At 40.4% G+C, this 13,462-nt stretch overlaps 1 protein-coding gene across 5 annotated transcripts in view; it reads right to left on the bottom strand.

Moving 5' to 3' along the window:
* The window catches only part of LOC139683036 (zinc finger RNA-binding protein-like), an 83,604-nt gene that overhangs the window by 50,928 nt on the left and 19,214 nt on the right, over positions 1-13,462 (bottom strand). For 4 of the 5 annotated variants that reach the window (XM_071577742.1, XM_071577741.1, XM_071577744.1 and 1 more), the window contains exons 4-7: positions 8,375-8,519; positions 7,388-7,606; positions 5,177-5,421; positions 4,012-4,203 (exon numbers count right to left, since the gene is read on the bottom strand). In XM_071577742.1, coding sequence (XP_071433843.1) covers positions 4,012-4,203; positions 5,177-5,421; positions 7,388-7,606; positions 8,375-8,519 — 801 coding nt within the window. The remainder of the gene's footprint in view (positions 1-4,011; positions 4,204-5,176; positions 5,422-7,387; positions 7,607-8,374; positions 8,520-13,462) is intronic. The other variant, XM_071577746.1, reaches the window with a different exon arrangement.

Here is a 13,462-nt window from a genome sequence, read left to right on the forward strand (position 1 = left end):
ACCATGTGGCGCTCAGCAGAGCGGCTAACGAACACCATTCTGTTTGTGCCTCAGGGCGCTGAGTTATACATCTGGGGTTTGTGGGTTAAAACCAATTTTTTCTCTGTATCATCATATTTATTGTAATCTTTTTAGTAAATTGTAACTCTGACTTGTAATCTCTTTTGAGTTGGGTTCATTTCTCCTGCCGGTTTACCATTAAACCAGCACAACCTGCAAAATGAAAACTAAAGACTGGGTGTGAAAGTAGCAGTAAAAAACAAAACAAAACAAAACTGTACACAATTAGGTTCAATAAGGCAAAGTGCTGGGTCCTGCACTTGGGTCACAACCACTCCATGCAGTGCTACAGGCTGGGGGAAGAGTGGCTGGAAAGCTGCCCAGTGGAAAAGGTCCAAGGAGTATTGGCCAACAGCCAGGTGAATGTTGGGAGAGGCTTGGCCTCAGTCCCTGCTTTGCACGGACCCACCTTAGGAGCTAAACAGGCTGGCAAGGTCAGCCTGACCTTGGGGCAGCCAGAAGGAGAGGTAAACAACCCCAGACTCCTTGTAAACAGCGACAGGCTGTCGCCAAAGGTGGGCTGCCCAGCGCGTGGACACCTCGTGAAGCTGGCTTTCAGCCAATGGGAAAAGCCCCTCAGGTCGTGATCAAAGCCCTTGGACGTATCCCAAGCCACCCCGGTTCGCGTGTACCCACTCAAAACCCTATATAACCTGTTTACCCTCCCAATAAAAGGATGCTGAACATTCTTTTAACCTTTGGACCCTGGAGTTTTATCTCTGTGAGAAGATATTCAGGTATCTGGACGCTGAAACCAGGGGTCATGTCGGGGTTGGGCAGGCTGAGACACAGAAAAACCTCTTGCTACAGCAAAATAGCTCAGCTTTTTCCCTACAGGTGAACATGAACCAGCAGTGTGTCCAGGCAGCCAAGGCGGCCAATGACATCCTGGCCTGTAACAGAAATAGTGTGACTAGCAGGAATAGGGAAGTGATTGTCCCCTCATACCTCAGCACTGGTGATGCCACACCTTGAATTCTGTGCTCAGTTTTGGCCCCTCAAAACAAGACAGACACTGAGATGCTGGGACATATCCTGAGAAGGGCAGTGAAGCTGGTGAAGGGTCTAGAGCGCAAGTCTTGTGAGGAGTGGCTGAGGGAGCTGGAGTTGTTTAGGCTGGAGAAAAGGAGGCTCAGGGGAGACATTATTGCTCTCTACAACTACACGAAAGGAGGTTGTAGCAAGGTGGGTGTTGGTCTCTTTTCCAGGTAACAAATAATAGGACAGGAAGAAATAGCCTCAAGTTGCACCAGGGGAGGTTTAGGTTAGATATTAGAAGGGATTTCTTCACCAAAAAGAGTTGTCAAGAATTGGAACAGACTGCCCAGGGAAGTGGTTGTCAGAGACTGAAACGGTTAATGATTTATGCATTCTAAGAGACTTTGCAGGCTTTTGACTTTTGCATTATACCCCTGATGGGCAGTTGGGCCCATCCCTTCCTCCATTGCTAAAGGTGTCGAGCCTGAAGAGGCAAGAAGAGCCGTTGCCCTGCCCTCCAGCGAATATGGGGGTTCACAGCCCAGCTGGCGACACTGCTTCATGGAAAACAACCCCCTGCCTCGGGGGAGGTGCAAAAGGCATGCTGAGGGTATCAAAATGGACTGGTAACTTTGGGAATTTGGGTTCTGTTGCTCGCCCCCGCCACCTGCAGGACTGCTGAGATGCAATGCTGGACCCCGGGGCGGTGACTATGTAACCTTTTCATTCTCATCTTTTCTCATCTCTTCTTTTTTCTTGCTGTCCTGGACTCTTCTGTCTTTCTTCCCCCTATGCATCTTTTCCCCCCTCCACTAAGGTTATTTTCTATGTCACACTATATGGAATTGTTAAATAAACACCGATTATATAGTGTTGTTTCACTTTAATCCACTCCAAAGGGAATGATTAATAACAACCTAGGTTACCCCTGTCCTCTTCCCAGGAGCAGGTCGTGACAGTGATGGAGTCACCATCCCTGGAGGTATTTAAAAGAGGTGTAGACATGCTTAGGGATGTGGTTTAGTGGTGGACTTGGCAGTGTTAGGTTACTAGTTGGACTCAATGATCTTAGAGGGCTTTTCCAACTTAAATGATTCTATGATATGCACACAAGTGTATACATACACTTCTTAGTTTTTTGTTCTTATTTTAAGCATGTTCACCATCAGAATACAAACACATTGATGTCACATAATACTATAAATTTAAGTTCAAGCAACTCTTCAAAATTATTTTTTCCACTAGCGAGGACAAGATTCTTCAGAGAACCAAAGAAAGAATCCTTTGAGATTTCATTTTTACACCAATGGCAACCTAAATTAGCATTAGTTAACAACTATCTATGAAGAAGAGAGAGTGACATCCAAATATATAATGATAGCATATTATTGTACTCCATATACCTATAGAGTTACTGGGCACAACCCAAAAATTTAATGGCTCAATTTCATTAATGAAAGAACAAACACTAGGCAAGTCTATCCTAATTATAATTTTTGTTTTACTAACAAAAAATAATATTGGGAAAATTATTTTAAAATTCCTATGAGATTTATTTTTAATAGGAATATTACCGATGCTGCTTTGTACAGTATTATCAGATATAAAGGGCTATAAAAGCCCTAATATTAATACTCTGTTTCTCGCATTATTCACTCTATAGTTATGAGGAAAATCTGTAATATCTAAACACACATTCGACACTGCACCATTCCATTTACTGTTGTATGGCCAAATTTAAAACATGGGTCACAGAGACTCACAGCGCAGCTTGGGGTCTTTATTCCATAATGCTCACCTAAACTGCACCCAGACATTAGGTAAAGCATGCTTACCAAAACTATTCAAACACACGCATTATAAAATCTACTACAGTTCCTTGCTTCCTGTCAGAGACTGAAACGGTTAATGATTTATGCATTCTAAGAGACTTTGCAGGCTTTTGACTTTTGCATTATACCCCTGATGGGCAGTTGGGCCCATCCCTTCCTCCAGTGCTAAAGGTGTCGAGCCCTGAAGAGGCAAGAAGAGCTGTTGCCCTGCCCTATGGGGGTTCACAGCCCAGCTGGCTACACTGCTTCATGGAAAGCAACCCCCTGCCTCGGGAGGAGGTGCAAAAGGCATGCTGAGGGTATAAAAATGGACTGGTGACTTTGGGAATTTGGGTTCTGTTTCTGGCCCCCACCGCCTGCAGATGGAGACCGTGGCCTGCAGGACTGCTGAGATGCAACGCTGGATCTCTAGGCGGTGACTATGTAACCTTTTCATTCTCATCTTTTCCTATCTCTTCTTTTTCCTTGCTATCCTGGACTCTTCTCCTGTCTTTCTTCCCCCTATGCATCTTTCCGCCCCCCCGCTAAGGTTATTTTCTATGTCACATTATACGGAATTGCTAAATAAACACCGATTATATAGTGTCGTTTCACTTTAATCCATCCCAAAGGGAATGATTAATAACAACCTAGGTTACCCCCATCTCCTTCCCAGGAGCGGGTCGTGACACTTCCATATGCCAATTTTCATTGCAAGAAATACCAAAAAGTAACATATAATCCCATCCCTTGGAACTGACTCAGTTCACAGTGTTTCAAAGTGCAGGGAGCTTCACAGCACCAAATCAGAAGAATGTCAAGAGAAGTTTTGAAAAGTGTTAGGGGGCACAAGCATGTTACTGCATGTCCTCATTGACACTTTTCCCCATCTTACTCTACACCTTCTTCCTACAATTTATATACCTTTCCCAATACATCCTCTTCTCATTGATGCTGTGGCAATAGGTCTTCCCCCTTTCTCCCAACAAGGCCCTTCTAATAGTGACCTTAAAGATGTCTGAAACAAAAAGCAGAACTAAATGTATTTAAGCAAAACAACTTGAATTATATTGTTTCTGCATACTTTGTCCTCTCTGAGAAAAAAATAATGGAAAGAAATATATGACTGACTTATATAATAAGGACAAGAGAAAGTTCTTACTTTCTGATGCTTGGCTCCACGGATATGTGCAGCATAAGCATCTGCTCCTGTACATGATACATCACAAAGCTCACAGCGCAACTGATTCTGAGTTCCACGAGCAGAAGTGCTGCTGCTATTGGTGTTCTGGGAAGCTTTTAATGCCGCTTCTTTCTTTTTGTGTTTCTGGCCTTCTAAGTGTTCTTTATAAGTCTGTTTAAATAAACAATACAGCTGGTTTTGTACTGCTCCATCATTCATGTGTATACATGTGATATAGAACATAGTATAAAACACATGCTTTGTATGAAAAATAATTTGCACACTGAACATTTCTTCCATACAATATATAATAAGGCATAAGCAGGCCACTTCTTAAACCAAGAAATTTTCTTTGCCACCAGGATTACAGTTAGGTAATACAATATGGTCTTTTCTCCTCTACATTCTCACTTCCTCAATCAAGTACTGGTCAACATATATTACCATTGAAAGCTTGATAAGATCAGAAAACTGTCTCAGTTGCAGTTTCCTACATTGCATTGAATTATTCTTGATTTTGAATTTTCCTCAAACTGCAAGCCAACAGTTATTAAATGTATCCAGACAACTAAAAAGTAAGTTCAAAAGAAGGTAGTGCATAAATAAAGTTGTGTTGAAAATAAAATACAGAAGTTGCTATTTGTTCCTATACAAGCATTGGCAATCTATAGAGCAGACAGGGTGGGAAAAAATGATAAATTCACCTAAAGAGTAAGAACTGTTTTCCAAACACACACATGCAAACACTGCATGAATCGATATCTACTTTTTATGCACTTGTACCCACTGTGAAACTAAACTGGGATGCTGGAATACAATGAATACATTTTCAGGCTTACCATTCACAAAGTTTTGAAAAAAGTATTTTCTAAGAAGCTTACTATGATAAAAAAGCAAATAAAATTCAAAGTTTAGAATACTTCTGGAGTCCAAAGCACAGCTGAAGCTTCTCTGTACAAGCTAAAGGGATGCATCTTTTTGTCTTCTCATATGACCTCTTTCAATAATAGCAGACATTTTAATTTAATTATTCCTTTAGTATAAGTATAGAATCAACTCTTTAAATTAGCAAATATTCTTAAAGGGGCCTTTTTTTAGCTGAAGAAATTATGACTTAAGTGTATAGCATACATAATACAGGTACCTGTGGTCCAGCACAGCTGATCTTACAAACATCACAGTAGTGGATCTGGGGCGGTTTGGGAGGTTGCTTTGGTTTCAGTTGCTTATTTTGGAATAGTGCCTTTTTAGTAAAGGTGGTCCCTGTCCAAGCAGCTGTTGCAGCAGCAGCAGCTGCTGCCGCTGCCTGTTTCTGCTGCTGCTGCTGCTGCTGGTAATAGGATGATGCAGCTGAATACACTGCGGCTTCATAGCCGGAGTAAGAGGTACCTCAAAGATCAAAATAAAATAAATGTTACATCACTGTACATCATGTATCAATTGCATAATACACGAATTCCAAGTATATTGCATAATAGAGTTGGAAGGAGGGCAGGATATAAATGATTTATTGAGATCTTGTCAGGCAGTCTGAATTTTTCTTGATGTTTCACAGTACACAAATACATAGTATACCACTTGTATCAGGAATATATTTGATTTTAGACAAAACTTTGCAGACATGCTGTTTTGTTAAGATATATCAAAGCATCCCTAAAGAATATGTGAAATTTCCTAGTACATCTGGTAAGACCGAGTAGGATGCAACAAGAATTTTAATAAAAGATTTATCAAAGGCCACTTGAAGTAAGCAGTCTTCCAAAGTCAGATTTACTGTTCAAGTTCCAAACTGTAAAGGACAGATATTATGTAGAGGAAGGAAAAAAAAAATAAAAGAAGATAAAAGATAGCAGAGCTAATGCTATTACATTCATTTCAAGCAGGTTGCTTGCCTGCTAAAACCTCTGCAGCACACCCTGTTTACACACAGCTTGATTTCTAGTATCAAAGTTTAATAAATCAAGGAAACTGGGCTTTCATACCTTTTGAGCCAGCTTCCCCATAAACTTTATACATCTACTGGTTCAACTATTTCAATCCTCTGATCAAGCTCTGTTTCAATGAAGTCTTAAAATCCCTTTATAACCAGGAAACAAACCAAAAAAACAAATAGTTCAAGGTAGCTATAATATGCCAGTTGATTACCATCTGGCCATAAAATTAACACCTTTTCACCTTTAACTACTTTTTGGATTTCTAATGTTTGGAGGTAAGTCTTTTTTTGTAGCACTGTTGTAGTTTAGCTAAATGAAGGAGATTTTTTGGTTGAATTTTTTCATATCATCATATAGTTTTGGAGAGCATGAGGGACATCTCCCCCATCTCTGCACAGGGTGGGGGCGGGGAGGGATGAGGGGGTCCCAGTGGGAAGTGCCATGAGAACTGAGGGGGATAAAACTTGCTAGCACTACTGAACTCACTCTCTCTGATTCCGGTAGAAAGTACAAAGGCAGAAGTGCAGTTGGGCTACTCTCTCACCATGGTTTTACGGCTCTTGCCATTTTTTGCCGCCTCCTTGCTGTCAGCAGCCGCAGCTGCCATCACCCTGTGGCCTCTGATGGCTGCAGCTGCAGCTGTGCTGAAAGGACTTGAGAGCTCCCCTGTCTGAAAATTCAGGTCACCTGCTCACGCAGCCACAACTCTGCTCCAGCTACATTGTGATCATGTGACCCTGTCGGGACTGTGCCACCATCTCAGCAGCACAGAACTAAGAGAGTGGTTTTAGGTGACATTTTTTTCTGTTATTGTTTGGATTTGTTTTGTTCTGTTTTGTTCTCTGCTTTTAGTAAAACTGTTATTATTTTTCCTACTTCACTCAAATGTCTTGTAATTTCAAAAAAATTTAATAATTTGGAGGTGGCTTTTACTTCATCGGACGTCCCGTCCCGCCTCTTGGGACATATTGTCATTTAACTAAGACAAGTACCTATTCTCCCACCTTGAGTCAAGACAACCCAAACCTACAAGATTTATATTGGACTGCTCCTCCTTGTCTCTGTAATTGCTGTTTGATGGCAGCATGCTCCAAATTTCTCTGGGTTATATTTGTGTGGATGGGTTTCCTTATTTTTTCTATCCCCCATCTTTTGTCTCCAAACTTCACACTAAGTCACAAAAAAATTTTGCACACAGCAATGCTAACACTTTGTATATTCTCACATGTAGCAAAATAGGCACATACAATCATCAGACCTCTTTTAAAGATACATAACAACATTTTGCCATTATTATGATTTAACTGGTTGATACTTCTCAGTAGACTATGATGTAATTGAACACAAACTGCTAAAATTCTGAGTATTTAAATCCTCTCCTATAAAAAAGATCCCAGCAGCATCATATGCAAAATTCTTACCAGAGTAAGTAACTGCTGTTGCACTGTATGTTGCACTTTGAGTATAGGATGGAACAACAGTAGCTGCAGCTGCTACTGGCTGCACAGTAGAGGATACTGGATATATAGAAAACGTAGTTGTTGCTGGACTTGGGGTTGCAGGTTTTATAGCTGTCACTTGTCGTGTTTGCTGGGCTTGGGTATACTGAGTTGCCCCTTGGCTATATCCTGCTTTTGGAGCTAATTAGGATAGAAAACAGAAGTTTATAAACATTGATATGCTTTAGATGAATGAAATGCAAACCATATTAAGTGATAATTAATGATATGTTAGGAAATAAACACATATGTGGGTTTTGTTTTAGTTTGGTTGGGTTTTGCCTTTATTTGGTTGGGGTTTTGGTTGGCTTTTGGTGTTTTTTTTTACAGTAATGGTTATGTATGATCTACCACATATCACACAACTGTTTAATTGTGTCACAGCTCACACCTAGTAAGCCTCAGATTTATGTTTTTTTAACTATGCTGCCATGTTTTTAAAAAACCTTCTAGTTCAATGGTTTTACTAGAGTACACACTAAACCAAAGTACATCTAAACTTTCCTATTATTTCTAATTATAGTTAAAAAAGTAAATATTATTTACGCTTTGTAGCATTTATGATACAAATAAAGAACTATATACATTAATTAAAGAATCTTAAAAAAAGTCTTTCAACCAAGTTATCATCTGAACCCACCACTGACATTTTCAAACTACTTCAGCAATAATGTTTGCCTAGAAGTACATTTTGAGTGTATTAATAACAATCCAAACCTCAAAGATAGTTACTTATAGCAATGTCACAATAATGTTCTAGATGCGTCAAGTTTTTCTACACATTGACAGGGATTACATTTCAAAACAATAAATAAATCTGATAACATGAAATATTCAAAGACATATTTTTAAGCTATTAAAATAGTACACAGACTGTATAGTGACAGGAGTTTGAATTATGCCACCCACCTGTCTGGTAATATGATTCAGCTACTGAAGGTTGAGGCTGGGCAGCAGCAACCACAGCCGCAGCTGTTGCTGTTGGTTGTTGATAGTATTGTTTGCTGTCATAAGATACAGCTGTGGCAGTAGATCGGACATAAGAATAGGAATCCTAAAAATTCAAAAAAGAAAACCCATCAAATTTCTCCTTAAGTATATATCTGGAGTAATAAAAACCACTACCAGAGTCAAAGAATTTTCTTCTATTCTACTTAAGTAGATAAAAAATATTTACAGAAAAGGTGTATACTAATATATGCATTAAAGAAATTAATTTTATGTTTACAGATACTTCAGGCCTGAAGACAACCCTGATGGTCTTTTTTCAGACATAATACAGGAATTAATCTCATGCTATTAAATCACTTTTTCCCTTCCAAATTATTTTTGTTACCAAAAAGCAACTCATTGCACACTAGTTTTTCATAATGACTATATCAGATTACATTCCTCTAAATTATGAAGGAAAAAAACACCAAAGATCTCCACAAATCACAATATATTCACAAGTTTACAAACATGGAACCATGCTCTGCCCTCCCTGAGACAGGAAAAGCGACTAGAAAAAAAAAACAATATCAAGGCCCAGGTAGCCAAGAAGGCCAATGGGAGCCTGTCCTGTATCAAAAATAGCGTGGCCAGCAGGATCAGGAAAGTGACCCTTCCCCTGTACTCTGTGCTGGTGAGGCCACACCTTGAGTGCTGTGTTCAGTTCTGGCCCCTCAGTTCAGGAAAGATATTGAGGTGATGGAGTGGGTCCAGAGAAGAGCAACAAGGCTGGTGAAGGGACTGGAGCACAAGCCCTATGGGGAGAGGCTGAGGGAGCTGGGGTTGTTTAGCCTGGAGAAGAGGAGGCTCAGAGGTGACCTCATCACTGTCTAGAACTACCTGAAGGGAAGTTCTAGCCAGGTGGGGGTTGGTCTCTTCTCCCAGGCACTCAGCAATAGGACAAGGGGGCACGGGCTCAAGCTCTGCCAGGGGAAATTTAAGTTGGAGATCAGAAAAAAATTCTTTACAGAGAGAGTGTTCAGGCATTGGAACGGCCTGCCCAGAGAGGTGGTGGATTCACCATCCCTGGAGGTTTTTAAACTGAGATTGGATGTGGCGAGTGCCATGATCTAGTAAACAGACTGGAGTTAGACCAAGGGTTGGACTTGATGATCTTGGAGGTCTTTTCCAACCCAGTCAATTCTATGATTCTATGAAGGGAGTCCTGTATCTTTCCTTTGGGGCAGGCAGAAGGCAGTAGCTCAAAGAAAAGTGGTGAATGGAGGCAAGTTCTTGCTTGGGGAAGCAGGCAAATCCCCCCTTGCCCACATCACCCTCCCAGGTGCCTCTGTACAAAAGGTATGAGGATGTAGAAGGCCAGTCAAAGGATGATGAAGGTGAAGGTCCATATACACCTGTGTGTGTTCCTCAGGACAGGAAAGACATGGACCTGTTGGAGCAGGTCCAGAAGAGGGCCACAGAGATGATTAAAGGGATGGAACACCTCTCCTATGAAGAAAGACTGAGAGAGTTGGAGTTGTTCAGCCTGGAGAAGAGAAGGCTCCAGGGTAACCTTATTGTGGCCATTCAGTTCTTAAAGGGGGCCTATCAGAAAGATGGGGACAGACATTTTAGTAAGGCCTGTTGTGATAGGACAAGGGGCAATGATTTTAAACTAAGAGGGTAGATTTAGATTAGAAATAAGGAAGACGTTTTTTACAAGGTTGATAAACACTGGAAGAGGTTGCCCAGAGAGGCAGTACATGTCCCATCCCTGGAAACATTCAAGGTCAGATTGGATGGGGCTCTGAGCAACCTGATCTCGTTCAATATGCCCCTGCTCATTGCAGGGGGGTTAGATGGGATGACTTTTAAAGGTCCCTTCCAAAACTATTCTATGATTCTATGACCCTTCATTGGCTTTAAAAATCCCATCACCGACAATACTTTTCTTGGTTATATTTCTGAAAGTATGAAAGGGATACTTTTAAAGCCTTATCTACTTTTTGGCCTATCAACTATTCCACTGGGGAACCATATCTAGTTTATAAGGGCAAGGCAAGCAGCCCATTTGAAACCTCCAGAACTCAGGAGATGGTTAGTAAGCTTAGAAGGGGAGGGCTTGGAAGACACCATATACATGTACATATATTCTCCCATCCTCACCATATTTATAGCAAAGCACAAAGAGTTGATCAACTGGGGGGAAGCAAGGCATTAACTACATTAGCTGAAGTGTACTAACGTATACAATCTTTTTATTGCAAAGAAATATAACAATAAAATCTCTTTTCCATCCATCTTATGTAAAGTAGAATTATTTTCTTTAATTTAGGGGACTCTTTTCTGTCTGAATGCATCTACTAACTGACTAGTTTAATGACCTTGTAATTATGAGTAAACATGCTACTGGAAAGACTTCTACATTTGTATTACCATATGAAACAAATTACAAAGCCATACAAAGGAATTTATAATATACAGCAACAGTATAGTAGCTTTAAGCAAATAAAAATGCAAATTAGAATCTAGATAATGCTTTGATAAAATTAGGAACAATAGTTAAAGAATTTTTACAAGGGGCTGTCTTGGGTTGAGCTGGCAAAATGCCAACTGCCCAATACAGAGTATCAGAGCCTCTCTCCCCACTGAGAAAAGGGAGGGAAAAAAACTGGAAACTCTAAGATTTAAACTTAAACTAATTATATATATTTATACAGAAAAGAGAAAATTAAAAGAAACTACAATATAACACACACTTACACAAGTTAGTATAACAACAATTTTCTACCTCTCACTGAAAACAGATTCCTTCACTCTAGATACATAAAGCACCCCAAAAGACACCCAGCAAGGCAAAAGAGAGAGAATAACAATAAAATGTTTTACTTCCCTGAACTCAAATAAAATGCGAAGTAGCAGTGGCAGCAGCCAAGGCCCACTTCAGCAAGTCAGCAGCTACATGTCTTGCCTCTACTTTGGCTATAATGGAACTCAGAGAACTCCTCCTACTCTACTGTATTTATATCTCAGTTTGCGTCATCTGGTATGAAATATTTCTTTGGTTCCTTAAGTCAGGTGATGCTTATCCTTTCTAATCTATGTCAGATTATCAGGGCCTACTAAAATTAAGGCTTACATCTAGGACTAACTAAAACTACCATAGGGGATACTATTTCAATGTCCTTTGTCTCATAGTAAATGCACATTTTAAATATGAGTCACACCATAAGAGTTTGATAACATGTGCATAAAATGCCAGCCTAGAAATATCATGTAATGGGTTTGGCCAGGTGGGCCTAAATTTAGGTTTTAAAGTTCAGCTAGGCCTAGGATTGTCAGCTGATTTAAGCTGGGCTGAGCTAGCTAACAGCTGACTTCTTCCAGACAATAATATTGTATTCCATACCATACTACATCATCTCAAAGGGGGTAAAATCCAGTGTGTGTGAGTGGCTTAGTTAGTTCCATCATGGCTGCACTAAGAGGAGGACATCTGGCAGCTCCTCTACTATGCTGGGCCCTGCTCCTGTTGCCTGTGCTTGCATTATGTTTGCATTCAGGGAAGTAGAAATATTTTGTTCTTATACTTTCTCTTTCTTGCTGAGTGTCTTTTGGAGTGCTTATGAATTTGGAGTAATGGGTTTTGTATTAATTGGGGAGTGGGAAGTTATTCCTTGTTATACATAACTTGTGTAAGTGTGTGTTATATTGTAGTTTCCTCTTAATATTCTCTTTTCTGTATAAATACATGTAGTTAGTTTCAGCATAAACCTGCTTTAGAAGTTTTTTTCTCTCTCTCCCTCTTCTTTTCCCTTAGCTGGTTGGGGGGAGGAGGAACCCTCTTCACCCTGTCCTGGACAGTTGGCATTTTGCCAGCTCAACCCAGGACATATCCACTGAAGACTGACTAACAAATGGTAATGTAGCAAAGAAGCTGATAAAAATATAAATAAAGCTCACATTTCTAATGGGAAACTACCTGGCCATGTAAAACCTCTCATCTTTCTGCATCTAAGCTGTCTGATTGAAAACAAAGGGCTGGGGTTGCTGATGTGTATATACCCTTGCATTGCAACTTCTCACACTTTGGAGTAAACACTTATGTTAAATAAGTCCCAAGATAACCTCTACAGACTGAAATCTTCCAACTGCAAAACTGATGCAGCACTCTGATTTGTACTGCTAAGTTTCTTTGCTCCTGAAGAGGAATAAAAGTCACTGACAGGATGTTGTTTCATATGACATTTAAGCCAGTTTAAGAATGTGTTATGGGTTTAGCCAGGTGGGCCTAAATTTAGGTTTTAAAGTTCAGCTAGGCCTGGGAATTGTCAGCTGACTTGAGCTGGGCTGAGCTAGCTAACAGCTGACTTCTTCTAGCCAATAATATTATATTCCATACCATATTGCATCATCTCAAAAGGGGTAAGAGCTGGTGTGTGGGTGTGGCTTGTTGCAGTTGCTTCACAGCTGTGGTCCCAGCAAGACACTCTGCTGTCCCAGGAGGGATGGGGAGGCCCAAGCCCAGAGCGCCAGCTTAACATCATGTTATCTGAGGGAAGTAAAATATTTGTTCCTAGCTTTTCTCTCTGCTTAAGTCTGTCTCTGAAGAACCAACTTCTCTAGAATGATTTGTAGTTAAAATGGTAGAATTTGTGTTTACTGAGAAGTGGGAAGTTATTTCTTGTTATACATGACTTGTGTAAGTGTGTGTTACATTGTAGTTTCCTCTTAATTTTCTCTTTTCTGTATAAATACATGTAGTTAGTTTCAGCATAGACCTGGCTTTGGAAGTTTTTTTTTCCCTCTCTCCCTCTTCTTTTTTCCCTTGGCTTGTTGGGGGGAGGAGGAACCCTTTTCACTCTGTCCTGGACAGTTGGCGTTTTGCCAGCTCAACCCAGGACAGAATGGGAAGTTGTCTGAGGTACCATCACATCTCTCCTCACAGCCCTACATGATCCCACCTCCATCTCTTGCATTGGCACCACATCTGTGCAGAATCAAGGAAATTCTGCAGAAGCCTGTCAATCCCATGGAATACTGCTATTCCTTTTTTAGTTGGTTAGC

Source organism: Pithys albifrons, chromosome 26, assembly GCF_047495875.1.
Source record: "Pithys albifrons albifrons isolate INPA30051 chromosome 26, PitAlb_v1, whole genome shotgun sequence".
NCBI lineage: Eukaryota > Metazoa > Chordata > Aves > Passeriformes > Thamnophilidae > Pithys > Pithys albifrons.